Source organism: Lytechinus pictus, chromosome 13 (assembly GCF_037042905.1).
Source record: "Lytechinus pictus isolate F3 Inbred chromosome 13, Lp3.0, whole genome shotgun sequence".
NCBI lineage: Eukaryota > Metazoa > Echinodermata > Echinoidea > Temnopleuroida > Toxopneustidae > Lytechinus > Lytechinus pictus.
The window spans coordinates 6,560,698-6,581,842 of NC_087257.1; the positions used below are offsets into that span (position 1 = coordinate 6,560,698).

At 36.5% G+C, this 21,145-nt stretch overlaps 1 protein-coding gene across 4 annotated transcripts; it reads right to left on the reverse strand.

The window, feature by feature from the left end:
• Window positions 1–10,667: 10,667 nt before the first annotated feature.
• On the reverse strand, window positions 10,668–20,661 carry LOC129274450 (uncharacterized). Of its 4 annotated transcripts, none has more exons than XM_064108751.1 (4): window positions 20,437–20,549; window positions 18,134–18,189; window positions 16,900–16,976; window positions 10,668–15,755 (listed from the first exon to the last, which is right to left on the reverse strand). In XM_064108751.1, exon 4 carries the CDS (start codon window positions 15,721–15,723, stop codon window positions 13,879–13,881), a length of 1,845 nt encoding a protein of 614 aa, XP_063964821.1. In that variant the 5' UTR covers window positions 15,724–15,755; window positions 16,900–16,976; window positions 18,134–18,189; window positions 20,437–20,549; the 3' UTR covers window positions 10,668–13,878. The 4 variants fall into 4 exon arrangements, with proteins under 4 accessions (XP_063964821.1, XP_063964824.1, XP_063964823.1 ...); XM_064108754.1 differs by lacking the exon at window positions 18,134–18,189 and adding an exon at window positions 17,026–17,099 and having other exon boundaries at window positions 20,437–20,540; XM_064108753.1 differs by lacking the exon at window positions 18,134–18,189 and having other exon boundaries at window positions 20,437–20,661.
• Between the last annotated feature and the right edge of the window lie 484 nt (window positions 20,662–21,145).

Below are 21,145 nucleotides of genomic sequence, written 5' to 3' on the forward strand. Positions count from 1 at the left end.
GGGTCGTGTGTTTGAATCCCACAGTGGTCTATAGTGTCCTTAGGAAAGGCATTAATCCACACTTTGCCACTCTCGACCCAGGGGCTAAATGGGTACCCGGTAGGATGCGAAAACCTAGATAGTATGTCTAGCAATAGAGTCTTGGAACTCTTGTTGGAATACTCCCCGGGGAGTGGAGAAGGTGCATATATTGTATGCGGGCATGCAAGGATCCGATGACCGGAGAAATATTATGCTTTCAAGTGCTTTGGGTCATTATGGGAAAAGCGCTTTTAAAAATAGCTATCATTATTATTATTATTAGGGGCCATTGCATCCTTTTCCAACCGTTATAATTTTAATTTGGTATCGTTTCTTTTATCAGGATCTCTCGCGGTGATGTTTTTTTATTCTAAAAAAAAAACAACTCTTCAGCCTTTTGTTTAAATGACAAATGCCATTTGGTCTTTTCTCAATATAAAAAATAGTGCTTTGGCCAAATACATCAATTATTCAGTTAATTCTGTTCATTGATTAGTAGTACGATGATATTCTTAATATTTCATTAATGGGCTATTGGTGAACAAGTACCTTCAACTAGTAAAGAAGAAAACGATATTTCATAAATAGTTTATGTAATTTTATACAAGCCGTTTATGTAATTTTGTACTCTAATTATATGGTTAGTCGCGCGGTACATTGTCTGCATTCAGAGTGACACTTTAACGATCAACCAACAAACAGGTCTTGGATCTTGCTGAAAGCCTAGCACGAGTTACAAATAACTCGTGTCAACGGTGTGTCAAGGCACGCAATGGATTAGTCCGTGGTACTCTGCTAGGCTCAGATTTCAGACCAGATTAATCCTTCTAAAAACAAACAAACATGGAATTGTAGACGTTAGCTGACTACACCATGTACACGTAAGCCATTTGGCTATCAATTTGGTTATCAATAATGTTCTTGATAAAGGGACACGATTTTGTATATTTTGGATGGGGGGTGTATTCGGAAGGTCTCTTTTATTCTCGATTTAAAAAAATCAGGGGGGGCGTTTCATCAACATTTTTGTCCGACTAGTTGTCAGATCTGACATCTTTCATTGATTTTGATTGGCTGAGAAGGACTGTAACTATGGTAACTGTCGGATAAAATGGGACTTGTCGGATAAAACTTCTGACATGTCCTTTCATGAAATGCTCCCCTGGTATTATACAACCCAGCTTTCTTTCTTTCATTACTCTTCTTTCTTCCCTTGACTCTCCTATTTCTGATCATTGACACAGACCGCCCATGTATGTATGTGATGACAATGTAAATATCTGAAATCAAATTCAAACAAACATCACACATGATCGAACGCGATAAATCGAGCTTGTCAACGTTGCCTTATTATGTTTATACCATGATTGACAAAGCGCATTGGCTTCTTGTTAGATTCATTTTGATCTATTTAAATATATTTGAAGAGAAAACAGTCAAGGGTGTGAGGTTGTACATGTATGAGTGTCTGTAAGGGAAGGGGGGGGGGGGGGGGGTGGGGTACGATAATCAAAGCTAAGCCTTTCTACACGATCTAATTGTTGAGACAACACAAATCCGACATAGGCAATAGTATTGAATTGACGTCTTGAGGCTAAACCAGAGTGGTAAGAGTTTGTTATTTGTTGAATTTCCAATATAATCTAACTGCTTTGGTGGTATATCCAAATGACTTTATACGATTTCGAAATTTTATGGATAAATGATAATCAACAACTTACGGCATTAAGCCGCAGAAAGTATGAAAGTTTATAAAGGGGCGATAACATACAGTAGACAGGAGGGTCGAATGAAAAAAAAAAGATTGTTTATAACTTTGTAAATTTTGTACAAATATGAGCTGCATGATATGCCATAAAAATCATGTTTTGATGTAATAATTCTTTGAGGTATTTTAAAGGCTTTGTTTCAATTAATCAAAGTTTAATCTGGAGTGACTTTATCATGTACACTGATGTACATGACTTGGAATGTTGAATACAAATGAAATAATAAGTGGGTGTCATCATACTCTAGTCATGTTATTGAAAAGTACTCGGTTCGACACAATGTAAACACATAGCCACTATTTTAAAGGCATATGAAAGGCTCAGTATAACATAAATAACAGGCAAATTAATTGCCATTAAGAATATAATGCACAAGGCAGCAGAAACAAACCCTTCCCTCCCCATCACAAATTATTTCTCACACAAACGGCAAACACATCAACACGCACACACAGCCCCCAATTTTTCTACATGTATGTTCTTTTATTAAGGATTTCATCCATAATAAATTCAAGGTAAACAATTAAAACAAAATTTACTAATCTTCATTTTGTGTTGCCGGCAAAAGTTTACAATTGTATTTACCAAAAACTAAAGCAAATTATGATGGAATGAAACACACAAAAATACTAGTACACTAACGAAAACTAAACTAAGCCCTGATCTTCTATGGATAACTCACAATATGACAATTAATATTAAAAAAAATGAATTGGTGAAAATTCACTTCAACCTGATATCATCGCACCTCGTATTCCATTTGACTTTAAGCACCCACATACAGTACAATGAAGCAAAAATGCATGTACATGAACATTTATATTTTATTTGCATCCGGGGAGAATTTTATGAAAGGACTTTTTCGGACGTTTTATCCGACAAGTCCCCTTTTATTCGACAGTTTTCATAGTAACATCGCCCCTCAGCCAATCAAAATCAAGGAAAGTTGTCAGACCTGGGCCCGGTCTTACAAAGAGTTGAGATTGATCCAATCAATCGCAACTATGGAAAGCCAGCAAAGTCAACATATAAAACGCATGTTTGTTCAAAATATTTTCTAGATATGAATGTATATCCATAAATTCATTGATTTCTTGACAATTTGCTGTGTTCTCCTTTGTTTACAAATGTAATTTTACAAATTTCTTGAAGAATAAAATTATGACACTAGTGGATATCCATAGAGTTACTATCGATTGGATCAATCGTAACTCTTTGTAAGACGGGGCCCGGACAACTTGTCAGACAAAAATGAAACGCTCCCCAAACGGTACAACAACACCTCTGCCCCCCCCGCCCACACACAGTGACACACACCCTAATACACCTTCATACACATATATTGTATCTCTCTCATTCGCCATCTTGCAATAATTCGATGATTTATAATATCACATGATAGGTTTATCATAATCACATTGTCATGGATTGCAAAAATCTACACATCTCACTGTATTTCGACAGCTCCCTTTCTCGTTCTTTCTCTCTCACTCTCTCTTCACCTCTCCCCTTCTATCTATATCTTACAATAATGCATCCCTATACAGGAAAGAACACAGTGTCATACAGTGTATGTCAGTGTGTTCACAGTGTGGAAAAATTGAAATCACTTTTACACTGATTTGAGCATCTCAACAGTGTGCATCACATATTCATAATATAGTCGGCAATGTGAACACGGTGTAAACACATCACAATGTCGATGTGTGAAATAATCTTTACACTGTTGACACTGAGCAAGTTAACAGCGTGAATAATTATGATCACCACGCGTGACGCAGTTCTTTCCAGCGCAGGGATTATTTTATGTCCAATCACTCAAATATACATGTATCCTTGCTCTCTAAAATTACCCGATCTTCTTTTGTTCTCAATCACCTCCACCCCCCCCTTCTCTCTCTCTCTCTCATCGTCATCTCTCAAATCATTTACGGTATGTTTACTTATTAAATCACGTGACTGTGCAGCTTCTATTGTAAAATGTCCCCCTTTCTCTTTCCTTCATCTTGCCCTGTTCTATTTTCATATCACATAAAACAATCTTGGAGACGTTGCCACAACCCTCTTTGAATGGTTTCTCCTCCTCTATTGCTCGGGGGGGGGGGGGCGTTGTCGTCTAGTGGTTACGACTCTTGTCTTTCAATTAGAGGGACGTGGGTTCAAATCTCAGCCATGCCGTGTTTTCCTTCAGCAATAACTTTACCCATATAGTGCTGCACTCAACCCAGTTTGGGTGAATCGGTATACCCGGCAGGATTATTTTCTTGAATGCACTAAGCGCTGAAAGGCAGCTTGGGCGAAAGCCGGTGTAAACAATGCACCTCGGTATAGATTATTTCTAGATAGATGGCGCTATCATTCTTTATTTATATCAGTGATTAACCTTCAGATGCCATTAAAGAAATTGCTCGTAAATCACTGGAAAAGAGCATAAACGGTTTATGAACGGGGAACGTTGAGTGAAGTTGTTTACGAGTTTTTGAAATAAATATGTGCATGCGTGAATTTAAGTTCCGAAGATGCTGAGACGGCTCTCAATGTATAACAAGAGTCGAGTTTGTTGCGATCCTTTGATCACTGTAAACGGTTAGGCCTATCTCCTGATGGATTAAAAACGGAACTAAATTGGAGACTCTTTTTATTTTATTTTGCACTAAACCTTTTAAATTTGCACCTTTTAATGAAACAGAGTTTCGGATATATATACTCGTGTGTTTACACGTAAAGCAATATGTTTAAGGGCCCTTTCACACGTAAATCTTGAATCATCATTATTTTTTTTGTTTTGTAATCTTTATTATTTATTCAAAAAAAATTCATACATACATAATCAAGAAAATATAGAACAAAATGATAATTGCAGCAGTGCAATTCACAAATTAAATAACAGTGTAATAAACATAGCAGGCAAATTGTATCAGAACAGAGACATAATCCGAACTCATGCAAAAATAACATTTCAACAACTTATGTATGCAGCTAAAGCAAATAATAAAACAAAGACGTAACAACTACGCAAATTTAAAGAATGAATGTATATGAGCATTCTCCCGTCCCATGAGCCCCCCCCCCTATCAGACCCCAAAGCTGAACAAACCAACACACCAACAACAAAATTATAATGATGACTGCAATTCGTCTTTAGAATCATCAGACCATAAAAGCGCTCACTCGAAAACTGTGATTGGAAAATGGAACTGGAATTAAAGGAGAATGAAACTCTTGGAGCAAGTTAGCTTTTGTGAAAGCAGAAAAATCAAAGAATAAGATCAACAAAAAATTGAGTAAAATAGGACTAGCAATAGAAGAGTTATGAGCATTTGAACGTCGAGATCACTAACGATATGGAGATCCTCCTATTGGCAATGTGACCAAGATCTATGATGTCACAGATGAACAACTTTCCCCTTTTGGACACTGAAAATATACCCCAAAACATCTCTTTTTGCTCATTCTAATCATATGACAAACGATTCATCAATGATATAATGTTGTGAAACCTCTGTACTTGTCCTCTCATAAAGAGAACACCTCATCTTGTGATAGACTCTATAAAAGTGAGAATATAAGTGAAATAAGTACTAAGGTAATGAGGGAGTTGTACGTGTGTGACATCACAGATCTTGGTCGCATTGCCAATGGGAGGATCTACATGGCATTAGTGATCTCAATATTCAAATGCTCATAACTTTCTTATTATTAATTCAATCTTCCTCAAACTTTCAACAATATGTTTCTTTGATTTTTCTCTTTGATATGGATTCAGCTGGTTTCAAGGGTTTCATTCTCCTTTAACTTCCGAAGTATAATTTGAATTCGTGACTGTGACTATACACAACAATTAAAGTAAGTCCCCCTTAAATCAAATTGCTGTAACTTTTGAACGGAATTATTTTGAGATATGATATTCCGTAGGTAATTTTATACACTCATTAGGCAACTCCTGGGGAAAAAAAAGATTGATCGGTTGAGTCATGCATGAGTAATTAAAGATTGAATTAAAAATGACCATTTTTGAAAGTCACAAGAGTCGTTTTTCAGATTGTGCAAATACAAAGTTGGGCAAATGTTGTCTTTAGGTGAATTTTATGGTGTTATGCTGTTTTACTATCCATCATTTAGCCACTCCACACACAATTTTGATATAATATGTTCATGGTTGAGTGAGCACAATGTATTGCAGGGGCCGCGGAAGCGGGGGGTAGGGGGTTGGCTGGGCGGGGAGCTTCAGCCCCCTCCCCCCACTTGTTTCCAAAAGCATGTACAAAAATGTAAAAATGACCATACGATTGTGATTTTTTGCATGGTCAGCCCCCCCCCCCCCCACTTTGAAAACCCTTCCCCGGCCCCTGTATTGTGACGTATCATCATAGGGGTTTATGGTAGTATCCTCTACAACTTGTTAGATCATGTTAAAATTTGAAAATGTTGGTTGCTCCCCCGATTATAGGCCCCTCCCCCATTTAACAATTCTGGACCCACCACTGATTTGTCCATAAATTAAACTGATCATGAAAAATTGTTAGGAAAATAATACATTTATGCAGTATAAAGAGTATTCATTCCTAAGTTTTCGAATGTGCTCGCTCAACCATGAAAATGTTTAAAGTTCGGAAAGTGTGTGGTGGTAGAAATGATGGATGATAAAAACAATAGCAATTAAAGTCTTATTTGAAACCGAATTTGCCCCCAATATTCACTTTATTACCGTTTAAAATGAGTCTGTGACATTGAAAATACCAATTTTCCCACTCTGATGCGTGCTCACTCATCCATAAATAAACAAATCGTTTTCATTTTTGCACAGAATTCTGCCCATAGGTTGATAAACATTACTGCCAAATGACATTGCTAAAGTCAGCCGTGAAAAAAAGTTCCACCATATTGAATAAGGGGTTACTTATTCTTAAACATGTGCACCCATAATGTTCACAAGTCTATGAGAGACGAAGTCAAAATTTTAACAAATATGAAATGAGGGTTTGTTTCATGGACGGTTTTTGTTACTTCTGCCAATAGTTATTTCATGAAACTTCGTACATGGCTTAAAAGTAACACTATCCAAAAGGCGCGCACATCAAAATAACCATTCGATACGACACAGAGTGGGGCCAAGGCCTTGAACTTTCTTCCCATTTGCATAATTTTCGAATATTGTGTGCTCACTGATGCATTAAACATCGGGATTTTCATAAAAATCAAATCAAATGAACTATGCAAGGAGGTTTGTGACAGATATCCATAGTAACAAATTGCATTTTTTCCAATAACGTAAAAAAAGAGCTAATCGCATTCCACATGTTCATTCAAGCGTGCATATTCAATTAAACGCCTTTGAATCATTGAAGCAAGTTAATTAGTCATGAACATAACGAAAAAGTTGAGAAAAGATCATTTTCAGTTCCCAAAATGAACCAATACTTGCCTATGATATTTGAAAATCGTATTTTTTTTCAATAAATGTTCATTGAACCGTGAAACGATGAATATTGTTGAAGAAACTCTTCCAAAACTAACTGTCATCATATTCTATCATTTTTATTGATATAAATGTGTAAAAATTCCAATTATAGCAAATTTGGACTTGTGTTTATTCAACCGTGAAATTTAGCCAAAAAAGTTGTATCGTCTTTTAGAGAGTACCTTTTACAAGCCTTCTGACTATTTTCTATGATGAGAATGTGGAATTAGTTCCAATTAAATGGAATCAAAGTCATGATATTTGGCTTGTGACTTTTGAAAAGTGAAATGTTTGCCTTCTGACGGTGCTCACTGAAGCATGAAGTGAAATACGTCCATAATGTTTACTCACATGGTAGCTTATAAAATTACCTAAACGCTCATGTAAAAATATATGAAAAACTCGCATTGGTTCGGAAATTATTGATGTTTGTTTAAGGGGGGACTTACTTTTTTTGTTGTGTATATATAGCGTTCGTGAATCTAATTCTAATATTTTAGTTTGGTTTTACACGTGCTAAAAATCGTCGTTAGCCTTATTAATCACTGGAGTCATCATTCAAATTACGATTTTTAAACGAGTGAAAGGGCGGTCAGTGCCCCCTCTTTGACTTTCTTATATTTTGTTAGGCCTGTATGTGAGAAAATGGTTTGGAAGCTTTCGGTAAAGACAGTGTACAAGTAATTTCCTATGAAAGTGGCATTATTATGCTGAATGAGCATTAAAGTTATAAAATGGGAGGTTTGTCTTGTCTTACCCTTTTTTGTTTCTCCTCCTCCTTTAAGAGATTAAACTATCAATGAGCAGAGCACCTCTGTAAACCAATGTACACGAAGAAGATAAAAACTCTTGTGCAAGCAAGAACAAGATAATAACAAACAAATATCATGATTTTATATCATGCTTCAAAATTCAGGACGCCGCGGCGTGACGATTTATTTGTATAATATTAAAGCAAAATGAAATTGGATGATGATGAGGTTAATTCTAATGAAAGAGGGGATGGAATGGGTTACGAAATAAATTGAAAGTTTGAACATTTCGATTTACTTGGTGATTCTCTAATGGCTAATAGGGGTTTTAGAAACGTTTGAATCACCTATCCATTTATTTTTTAATGTATTTATCTACCTGTAATTTTCGAATTATTTCAGATTTTTATTCCATGTTTATTAGAAATAACGATAAATTCAGTCAGTGGCTTTCCTGCCACAGTTCGTACACTTACAAACAGAAAAGGGCCATAACGATTATGTCAGGGGACACACTCCCCCCTCCCCTCCTCAGCGACGCTGGTAATATTGACTGGATTGAAGTCCGCTGTCGTGTCGGCTCATGATTATTATAATATCCATGTTTCATAATGCTTGTGAATATAGTTAGTACACCCTCTATTTGGTTCATCCCGATAATTTGCCAGAGTGATTTCCAACCACACTATTTTTACTCGTTCTCGAACTGATGATTTTTTTTCAGATCAGTGATTGCATTTTTTTAATATATATTTGTAGTTTCGTTTGTTTATTTTTTTTCACAATCGGTAAGGAACATTATTATGGCAACTTAACAATCCCCCTCTCGTTTCATTTCTGTCTCTTAAAGTTCTCCTTCTTTCCCTCTCTTTCTCTTTCAAATGGCTCCCTGCAATCCTGCATTATTATGATTCACAATGAACATGAAAAAAATAGAGAAAATAACATTTCTTGTTCTACAGTTTCCTTCCCTCTTCTGGCCTAACCCCTCTCTCTTTCTCTCCTATCGTCTCTCAAATCACTCGCAGTATTTTTACTCATAAAATCACGAGACCGTACCGCTTCTTTTGTAAAATAATGAATGAATTTATTGAATGAATCAAAAGCTTCTAAGCATGAATAGAATAAACACCCTGGGATGTGTAATCTGATTTTCCCTACATAAATATTACTCACGTCACAGACTATCCTTTTCAGACTTGACTTATTGAATTGAATTGAATTGAATTTATTTTCATACTTCACAAGATAGCAAAATAATAACATAATAAAATTGAGAAATACATTTGATTACATACAAAATACAAAATATAACATGTATAATAGCAGTAAATAAAGTGAAATATGAAGGAACCTGCATAAAAAGCAGAGCTTGTAATGTCTGCAGGTTCCTTAAAGTAATTATGATATTAGTAATCAAGGAGATCGGACACAAAAAAAATAATCAGACTACAAAGGAAAAGCCAAAGATTAGCGGAAAATCGCGGGGTAAAGAATGAGAGGGAAAGTGGACAAATGTAAAATAGAAGGGGGTGGGGGGGGGGGGGGGGTGAGCGAAGAATGAAAAAAATCAAACTAGGCAGTATACCTTTAAAAATGTACAAATGAAATACATTATATACATGTATATTCAGCCACAGCCACTTAGGCACAGTACAGAATGAAGAAGCTTGGATTTTTATCCTAGTTCATCTACAAACAGGGCCCCATCTTACAACGAGTTTTGGTCTGATCCGACCTACTACCATAACTACAACCATGACAACTATGAAAAGTCACCAACATCAACACCTAAAACTCATGTCTCTTTAAAATATTTCTTTAATATATCTGATATATCGTTGCATTGACAATCAAGTTCGCTCCTTTTTGTTTACAAACTCAAGGGACATTTTTCCTGTATGTAAATAATGACATTAATGGACTTCAATAGGTGATCAATCACAACTTTTTCTAAGTCGAGACTCAGGATATCAATAACCATTCTTGGCTAAGTTAACATTTACCTCAATTACCACATTCTGTCTAATTTCGCGGTAGGCTATTTCCATAATCGTTTAATATCCACTTGGTCCACACCATTTTGGGAATTTGATTAAATCAAATAATTATGAGTCAAATATATATTTGGCAAACTACAATGATAGATTGAATAAAAGCTGCAACCTATCTGGACTTTTGCTAAATGACATTTAAGACCAAGTGACGATTGAACCCAACACACACTAGACCAAAATTAAGGTAAGCCAAGTGGGTAAACATTTGAACATTTAATTAGGACCGTCAACTACCCTTCCTCCCTTCGCTTAACTTTCCTTCATTCATCCCGTCCCCTCCTCTTTCTGTCCCTTCCTCTATCCCTCTGATGATTCTTCTCTTTTTCTGTCTTTCTTCTAAAGTTCATCTCTCGGCGTCTCTTGTCCTTTCCCTTCCTTTCTGTCTCTTTGACTCCATATTTTCATCAATTTGGCATCTTTCACTCTCTGTCTCCCCTTTCCATTTCGCCTTTGTCTCGTTTCGTGTGTCTTTGTTACCATGTCGTCCCCCTCCTCTCTCTCTCTCTCTCTCTCTCTCGATCTCTGCTTGCCTCTCTTCCTATTGATTTTTATTGGTCACGTGTTTACTCCTGAACAAAAAAAAATAGTCTACCAGGATTCTATGATGAGGGATGAAATTTTATTTAAACAGAAACTTTTGCATGACAATGATAAACGCCAAAATGCAGATAATATGCAAATGAATTGTTAACTCCCGGTTAAATAGTAGATAGGATACATTAAACAGCATAAAGATGGTCGGATTATGCGTGTGAAAGAAAAAAAAAGATTTCCAAACTATCGCTAACACCTTAACTTTATTTTGAACATTTTGTTTCCAAATCAAGTTCATTCAGGTTCTCAAAAAGAACATGTAATCAAATCAGCTTTGAATAATCCAAGCATAAATGCAAAGGATTTCAGTTGGCATAAAAAATGAATCAACCGTAACCGATGATAACAAACAAAGCTTAAAGAACGCCTTTGCGGGAATGCTCATCAAATTCCTGCAACTCATTTCTCAATTGTTCATACAATTATAATTTAACACAAATGATTTATTAGGTAAGTAACATGAGTAAGTAAAACAGTATTATGTTCACATGTAAAAACGAACGTATTTAGAACAGTTTATATCAACTTTGGAACTAAACAATAATGAAAGCAAATGAATTGAAACATAACGAAACATACTAGCAATCAGTTCTTCCGTTACACTGAAAAAAAAAACACACCTACAAATATGGTACATGTAGCTTAAACCAAAGCATTTTCCCAATAAAGAATCAATTACATAATAAAAATGAATTCATGGTCTCAATCATGACAATGAGCAATTTGCCAAAATGAATCTTAATAGCTCCCTCTCTCGGTAAAACCTGGTGAATTCTCAGTTATGGTGTCACGCGCGTAAAACATTCCCCATAGACTTGTGTGGTAAAATGGCACTTTTGAAAAAAATTCATGAAAAATAAATGTGAAATTAGAGGGTAGAATGTTTACTACCATTGGATATAATATATATCTGACATTCCAAATCTGACCAGGAAAGGGTACCGTAGCCAGCTCATTTTAAAAATAAATCGCCATTTATGAAGATAACTATGAATGGATCAAATTCATCAACTGAAACAGTAAAATAGCCCTAATTAATCCGCCAGTCGAAAAATAGTTCCAAGTCACTTATTTATCTTCCCAATTTGGGCAAAGGAAGTTCAGTAGTTACCATTTCTAGAATCAGTGTTAGATTTTGAATCATGTTCATACATTTTTGTCAATCAGCAATATCACATTGACAAAAATTCGAATCGGTTGGGTCGAACGAATATCTTTAGCCCCCCTGATGTAATTAGGCTCGTGGCACCTTATATTTCAGTGATCAGCTCCAGTCAAGGATTATAACATGTCATGCTAGACATCACTCAATGGACCGTTTCCTTGTTAATATACAGCATTATACTTTGTTCTGTCAAAATAGTTCCATATGATATTTGAAACTAAAACGTATAAAGAAAATGAGGCAATGCACATTTAGATACAGAAAGCGCGACCGTTATTCTCAATCAAATCAGAACGAATGAACGCAATGTATGACATGAAATAATTTGTGTGTTCTCGTAAGGCCGTCATGTGGGCACAGGTTTAGTCTATATTGTATAGGCTATACACATTTACATAATATCCAAACTCGAAGTTCCACAAATAAATGCGTTTCATTGATGGTAATAAGAGTTTTGTTGTTGTTCATATAAGAGTCCGGAAAAGAGTAAACTGCAATTCAGAGTAAAAAGCCGTCAATTTTTAGAAAAGTTTTTCTTCTTCTTCCATAAGAGCAAAACACTTCATGTACATGGAACTATAGGAATAACAATTAATGGAAATTCATATCATATCAAGTAACGAAAACTGATTGATTTTGTCATCATAGCTATAATACATGTGGTAGAGTATGCATGATACAATGATAATGTTTAATAATAATATCAGCTGGATTTATATACATGTGGCACTTTTTGCCTGAGGATACAAAGCCGTTTACCCCGGCCTTCGTGGTCTTAGCTCAAGCTATACCATCTCTGGTGCTCAGTGTATTCAAGGAATTAATACTGCCAGGTACCCATTTACCTGGATCGAGTGCAGCACAGTGTGGGCATAATTATTGCTAAAGGAATACACGCCATGAATAGGATTCGAACCAACAACCCTCTGTTTAAAAGGCAAGAGTCAGAACCACTAGACCACGACGCGCCCATAAACTTGAATTTATACCATTACCTATACAAGATGTGCGCATTTAGATATATCGAAAGTGACCATTAGCAACAGTTATCCTCTCAAATTAATCGCAACCTGAAAACGATTATGATTTATGACAATATATGCGCGTTCTTTCCGTTAAAAGTACCCAATTTCAGTCTATACACTTTACATACAAATATATATCATTTGTAAGAAGTTTGATTTCAAGGACAGTGATTAGAGACATATTTTTGTGACGTATAAAATCGCAACATATAAAAGCAACATTTGATTGTAATGTTATGTATGCGCTCGTAACCATATATTCAGTCTGTATACAGTGCACATGTGATTTCAAATAATTTGAATGCACATGGCCGTTTAAATCTTAACTGGTTCAGTCTTTTGGCCCATATGTGTTCATCTGTGATTTATAAATTCTAAAAACTGAATTTTAGTGTTATCGATGAGAAATATATTATTTTGAGATTTATAAAAGTAAATTTGAAGTGCTAAAATATGTTCCAGAGTAAAGGTAATCCGTCTAGAATAGTTCCCCTATTTACATCCCGGCATAAGAGTAAAGCACCTCGTGTAATTATATTTTCAGTGATGAATAAGAACAAAACACTATAAACACACATGTAAAGTAACAAGAATTGATTCATAAAATGGTCATGATTATATACACATCTCATACAATATACATGATATAAGGATAATGTTTTAACCTGGCTTCATTTATACTGTAATACTATGTAGGGCTTACAAGATATTTCATTGAAACAAGAAGGGGGAAAATAGGGTACACAATTAAAAAGCTCCTCTCTATATAACAATGTTCACTCAAACAACTGAAAGAAAGTAATCTAGTGTAAAGTATCTTTCTATAAAACATGTACAATGTAAGGGGAAAACACGATGGGTTTCCAAAATCAATAAGTTATGAAGCATATCCACCAAAAACATGAAATAAAATAAATCGTCCGTTTTCTAGTCCTTTTTTTCAGATTTATGAATTGTAAATATGCAATGGTGGGATGTAACAACATTCTCAATATCATTTGTTTGTTCAGTATAATGATTCATCTGTCATGGATCTAGAGGATGAATTGCTTTTTGAATATGAGAATATTATCTCCATCAGATGCAATCATATTCCCTGATGACGTCATAATCACTCGAGATCCGACAAGATAATGGAATCTATTATTTCCATCCAGTCTAGTTGATAAAGGGAATGATGCTACTCTTTTCTTCTTCAAATCACCCTCACTCATCGCCTGATCAATCACACACGTCTTTCTCTCATCATCTGATGTCACGATGTAGAGGTCGTCTGACATACGATCAACACACACAATCAAGATGGCATCACTGTAGGGGATTTCCCTATGATCCCCCTCTCTGTCAATGATGAGCGCTCTGCGATCTCTTATATAGGGAAGAGCGATGATGTGACCCGATGACAGCACATCGCGTATTACTATATTCTCTTTACACGTGATGGCATTGATAATCTCATCATTAGCTGGGTTGATGACGTATATCATAGACTGACCCGATTCAGCAGCGATTATCATCCCATCCTGATCGATTGCAACGCGCACCCCTGCATCAGTACGCGTCCTGTTTCTTGGTATTGTGACTTCATTAATGTGATTCCACTGTCTGTCGTATACACTGATGCACCCAGGTAGACTGTCTCCTGTACAACCTGTGATGTATCTACCACATACTATCTTGTCATCATTCAGCGCTGCACATGAGATTATATATGATGTATCACTACCGTTGATCACTCTCTGTGTGGTTTTACTGTTCAAATCTAACATGTACGTATGTCCTTCACCAATCAGTGCATCTCTGATCATCACCTTATCTTCATCTATACATCCAACAATGCGCGGGAATCTGATTTTATCTCTGACATTGATTTTATCGATGAGCTTCCACTCTCCATCATACCCATCAATTCTTCCATCATACTTCTCTCTCCCAACACCCTTCACAAATCTCACACCTGATACAACACGATTTATTTCTTTCACCTCACCCTCATTCAGTTGCTTTTTCAGTTCCTCACTCACTGATGCATGCACACGATGTCCATCTATGACAATATTTTTATCGTCTTCGAGAATTCTGTCCAGTGTCTCTCCTGCTTTATCTGCTGATTTGGTGTCGTCTTGACATGATTTCTCAAGCTCTCTAATCTTTCTCTCGATCTCTTGAGCGATGTTCTGAATGTCTCCATGAAGAATGCGTTGTTTATCAATTATCGGTTTTCGTCTTTTCTCTGCAATCGAACGATTTTCTTCATGCCGCTTCCCCCTCTTCTCGTTGTTCTTTTCAATTTTATCTTGGAGCTTTCGAATTTTCTCTTGAAGTTCTCGAATCTCATCTTGAAAATCTTCATTTTCCTCGTCAATCTCGTTATTGATTTTATCAGCATCTTCCCTTTCCCTCGCTCTGTCTCTTTCGATTGCGCTTTCGATTTTGGAATCAACATCATTCTGAATATTTTGCAGATGTTCGTCTTTGGCATGTCTGGTGTTATGCATCTCATTCCCATAGACGCGACATAACTCTGATTTATCAATCGCCCTATTCTTTAGGATGCTGAGATCTTCTCTATTTTTCTTCAGTGCGATCATGATATCCTCTTGAACGCATTGTTGTTGGCGATGATCTGTCAACGCACATGAATAACATAATGGTACGTTATGTGTTCTGCAGTACAAGTCCATGATTTTCTCGTGTTTTTTACAGAAGAGGTTAGGAACACCTCTTCGTGCTATTCCGATGCATTCTTTTTTCAAGGCGCAGTCATGACAGAGCTTCTTCTTCTCATTCACATAGAAAGTGACGTCAGTAATCGATTCGCAGTCGGCTTCTTCACAAACAGTGCCCTCTTCATCTGAGCTGAATTTAGACGCCATCATGAAAATAATTTAAAGGGGGTTATGGTGGGGAGCTGTAAAGAAAGGGCAGAAAAAAGAAATAGGATTGAGGCCGAGAAGCACATTAAGGAATAAGACGATATAAATTGATCAGATAACAGTTATTATGCACTGTTATCGAGAAAACAGCAATTGAGAGATAGAGAGAGAGAGGGGGGAGGCCGGGGTGGGGGGAGGGGGGAGGGGGTGGGTAGGGGGAGAACGAGAAAGGGAGGGAGTGGGAGGGGTGCGATGGGTGTAATATCCTTGACATAACTATGCTACATTTTTTTCAATTGTTTCATGCATGGATTTTTTATGATTTCAGATAATTATTTTTCTGCATCAAAACATAGCCTCGTTGCAGAATAATAATCCAGTTTACAATTTTATATCAGTCACGGCACTATCTTGACTATTATGCCAATGTTCGCTTCGAAACCTTTAAATAGAGTTGCACCAAAACGTTTTTAAGATCTTGCCATGCCTTATACACACCATCAGCTCAGATCATGACACCAGCTTCTTCGTAAGACCCCACATGATTAACCTTTAATAGTGAATAGACTTTCTCTGATACAGCAACGAGTGTAGGTTATGGTAAGCAAGCTTTCTTTGCAGGACTGAACACTTTCTCTCATTAACCATCAAATTCAAGAATCATTTCATCATTAGAGATTTTCAAATTTAAACTAAAAGTCTTATCTTGTATAGCAGTTATTGGCACTAGTTCACTCAACCAAACTCCCGGGCCGAACTCTCTCATTATGTATTTTCTGTTGTGCGCCTCGGAATGGGATATTTCTAGATTGTTGTCGATATATAAAGGCATGTTATCAGTATTACTGTAATCTCAACTACAATTATTCTAAATTCTAATAACGTATACACTTTAGATTTAATCTTACCTTTTTTAAAATGTAAATCCAATCTGAATTTGCGAGTAGTTGGTTCTTCCAACACCTTTTGAAATAGCGAAGGCTGGCAACAGGCCCAGAAAATATCACAATGATATGAACATGTAGCTCGACCTGAATATTGCGCTTTTGACGTTTGTTTGATCTTAATTTGCATACAATTCATTTAGTTATGCACAATCTTATTAAGAATTAAAGGTGTGTGTACTCTTCACGTATAAATATGATATATAAAATAGAATAAATATAAATATCATCGAACCTGATTTAGATGCAACAAACAAGCCCTTTGGATATTGTCGTAATCTTGGTAGGACATGTAGGAGGTAGATTAGTGGTCTGAGGGTAGAATATGTAAATAAAGATAGCAATATAAATATATATCAACATGACATAAATGCAATAAACAAGCCCTTTTGATAGTGTCGTTATCTCGGAGAGAGAGAGAGGTAAATTAGTGGGCTAAGGGTAGAATATTAAAAAAATCCGTATAAGGGGAGGGGGTTAGTCGTCATGGCAATTAAATGGTGGATAAAGGCGCGCAACAGCATTCAAGAGCTGACGCTATTTTTGAAATTATTTTCTTATTAAGCACTTTGGGTTTTAGATGTCCAGCAATTTATGTTTTCATCAAAATATTTCATTTTTCCCTTTTGTCTTGCCCCCTTCTTGTCCAGTTCCCTATCTTTAATTACCATCTCCCCTTTCTATTTCCTCCTTCTCGCCCTGTTTTATTTTCATATCGCACAACAAAAAATCTTAGAGACCTTGCCCTAACCCTCTTTGCATGGTTGCTCCTACTCTATTCCTCTGAGGGGGGGGGGGGGGGGGTGGCGATGTCGTCTAGTGGTTACGGCTCTCGTCTTTCAAGTAGAGGGACGTGGATTCAACACCCAGCCATCGCGTGTTTTCCTTCAGCAAGAAATTTACCCACATTGTGCTGCACTAAACCAAGTTTTCGGTGAATCAGTACCCGGCAGGATTCTAATTTCACGAATGCACTGAGCGCTGAAAGGCAGCTCGAGCTAAAGCCGGAGTAATACTGATAATAATAACAATGCGCCACCTTATAGGTTATTTCTAGATCATCTTTATTTATATCAGTGATTAACCTGCAGATGCCATTAATAAAAATGCTCCTAAATCACTGGTAAAGAGCATAAATGGTTAATCAACGGGGAACGTTGCATGTGTGAAGTTGTTTACGATGTTTTGAAATAAATATATGCATGCCCGAATTAAAATTCTGAAGAAACATGCTGAGAAGGCTCTCCATGTATGAAAGGAGTCGACTTAATATTAAGTGCCCCCACCCCTTTTGATTTTCTTATCTTTTGTTAGGCCTGTACGTCAGAAAATGGTTTGAAAGCTTATAGTAAAGACAATTTATAAGTAATTTTCGAATGAATTAACAAAATAAATGTCTCTATATGGTATGTTCATGCTGAAGGATCATAAATGTTATAAATTGGTGTGGGGGGGTAGTCTTGTATTACCGTTTTTTGTTCTCCTCCTCCTCTTAGAGATTAAACTATCGATGAGCAGAGTACTTCTGTAAACCAATGTAAACGAAGAAGATAAAAACTCTAGTGCAAGCAAGAATAAGATAATAATAAACAAATAAAATTATTTCATATCAGGCTTCAAAGTTCAGGACGCCGCGGCGTTACGGTTTATTTGTATAATATTATACCAAAATGAAATTTGATGATGGTGAGGTTAATTATAGTGAAAGATGGGATGGAATGGGTTACGAAATGAAAAAAAAGAATTGAAAGTTTGAACGTTTTGACTTACTTTCCATGGTGATCCTCTAATGACTAATAAGGAGTTTACAAAAGTTTTGAATTACCTATCTATTTATTTTTTCACGTATTTATCTAACTGTTATTATCTATTTATTTCAGATTTTTGTTCCATGTTTATTAGAAATATAAATAAATTCAGTCAGTGGCGTACCTGACACAGTTCGTACAAAAATCACAAACAGAAAAAAAGGCATCACGATTATGGCAGGGGACACCCCCCCCCCCCCTTTCCTGACGCCTAATGGCGACAATGCATTGTTCTTGTTCCGTATTCCTATTCTGTCGTCGTCTTTGCATTGACCCCCAATGTGTGTGTGTGTGTGTTGAAAAAAAGTGTACCTATTTGTGTGAGGCGGTGAGTTTGTTCGTTTTGTGTGATCGAGCACCTTTGGAACGTTGATTCATGATTTTGCCCCCCTCCCCATCTGAAAAATGGATCGACGCCCCTGGCCATGGCCCAATACTTCCATGCGCAGTGCTGTGCGGTTGGTGTGCGGGGCGGAGCCCCAGGAACTTCTTGATATCAAAGCTATTTAAACCTCGCAGATTGCCGCTATATCAAATCGCGGTCTTATACAGAATATAGCTTTTACACAACACAAGCGTAATGAACCAAATATTTTGAGGGGGAAAAACATAGCAATGTGGGAATAATTTGTAAAAGGTCGCCATCGTGCAAAGCGAGCTGGGAAAAAATTGCCAATTGAAATTAAATTCTAATTATGTGATAGACTTTTCCATTATTTTCAGCAAATAACACATCTAATTGTTTCCATTCATTTCATTATACGTTGTCTCCTCTAATTTCTTTTATTTCCTCTTGGGTGTGGAACCAAGACCCCCTCGCCTGTATGCCAGTGATTGAACGTGATTGAACGGGGTGGGGGAGCCATTTGAAGATGAAGAGCCCTATTAGCATAAAATTTAGCAATCTTACAGCACAATGTTGTATGCAGTCCATCTTTCTTCCCGCTCCTTAATTTCAATCATGGGCAGCTCGGTCGTGTTATAAATTTTTTTTCTTGTCCCTTTTCTTTTTTTCCAAGTTAGCTTTTGACTAAATTACATTCTACCTTCGTTTCCCGCTATTGTTCGCATTTTGTCATCTTTTAATTTATTTCCCACCATGCTATTGCATTTCATAGGCTTATTTCGAATGATTTGTTCTTTCTCAAATGTTCTTCTTTTGTACATTTTCCCACTTTCCTTCCTTTTGCATTAAAAAAAATGTTTTTTCTTCGTTTTCTTTTCACTTTTCCCTTTCCCTTTCCTTTTCCTCCTTCCTTTTCCTCCTTCCCTTTCCCCTTTCCCTTTCTTTCTTCCTCCTCCCCCATTTTCTTTTATTTTCCCGGTGGAATCCGCCAGGGGACGGGGGGGGGGGGGGGGCTGGATGTAATACCTACATTGACATTTCTACTTTTTTAAATTGTTTCATGCATGAATGTTTGTCATACATACCTGCTTCTAAATATGGTCTCATTACAGTATGACTTTAGAGATTAAAATATTAGTCAAGGTAGTATATGCAATGTTCACTTGAAAAAGCTTTAAATGGAGTTGCACCAGCATGTTTGTAATATCTTGCCATGCCTTATGTTACACACCATCAGCTCAGATCATGACACCAGCTTCTTCGTAAGACCCCACATGATTAACCCTTAATAGTGAGTAGACTTTCTCTATACAACAACGAGTGTAGGTTATGGTAAGAGAGCTTTCTTTGCAGGAGCACCTTCTCTTATTAACCATTAAATTCAAGAATCATTTCATCATTATAGATTTCCAAATTTAAACTGAACTCTTTTCTTTTTAAACAGTTCTTGGCACTAATTCACTCATCCAAACTCTTTCATTCTTTTTTTCTCTTGTGCTCCTCGTAATGGTATATTTCTAAATAAATGACAATATATTATAAAGGCGTGTTATTATCATTACTTTGATCTCAACTACAAATATTCTAATGACTACACTTTAGATTTACTAATTCTTACCTTTTTAATGTAAATCCAATCTGAAATTGCGTTTACTTGGTTCCTCCAACGCCTGTTAAAATAGCGAAGGCTGGCAACACCCCCACATTGCTATCACAATGACACATGTAATCATGCAGCCCAAACTTGAATATTGCGCTTTTGATGTTTGTTTGATCTTAATTTGCATACAATTCATTTAGTTATGCACAATTTTATTAACTATTAATGTCAAAAGGTGTGTGAACTCTTCACGTATAGATATAATATATATATATATAATATTGATATAATGATTAATAACATGATTTAGATGCAATAAACAAGCCCTTTGGACAATGTCGTAATCTTGGTAGGAATTGTATGAGGTAGATTAGTAGATTAGTGGGCTGACAGTAAAATATGAAAATCAGAAGGGGGGGGGGGGTGTCTTGGCGAGTAACTGGTGAGGGAAAGGCGGGCAACTGCACTTAAGTGCTGACAATATTTTCAAAATTATTTTCCTTATTAAGCAAGAAGTGCTATAACATAGAAATCCAGCCATCTATTTTAAATTACAATCTTTTTCCCCCTTTCTCTTTCCCCTTATTCTCTTGTTTATATTACATAAACAAATATTATACAGACGTTGCCCCAACCCTCTTTGCATGGTTTCTCCTCCTCTATTGCTGGGGGGGGGGCGTTGTCGTCTAGTGGTTACAACTCTCGCCTTTCAATCAGAGGGACGTGG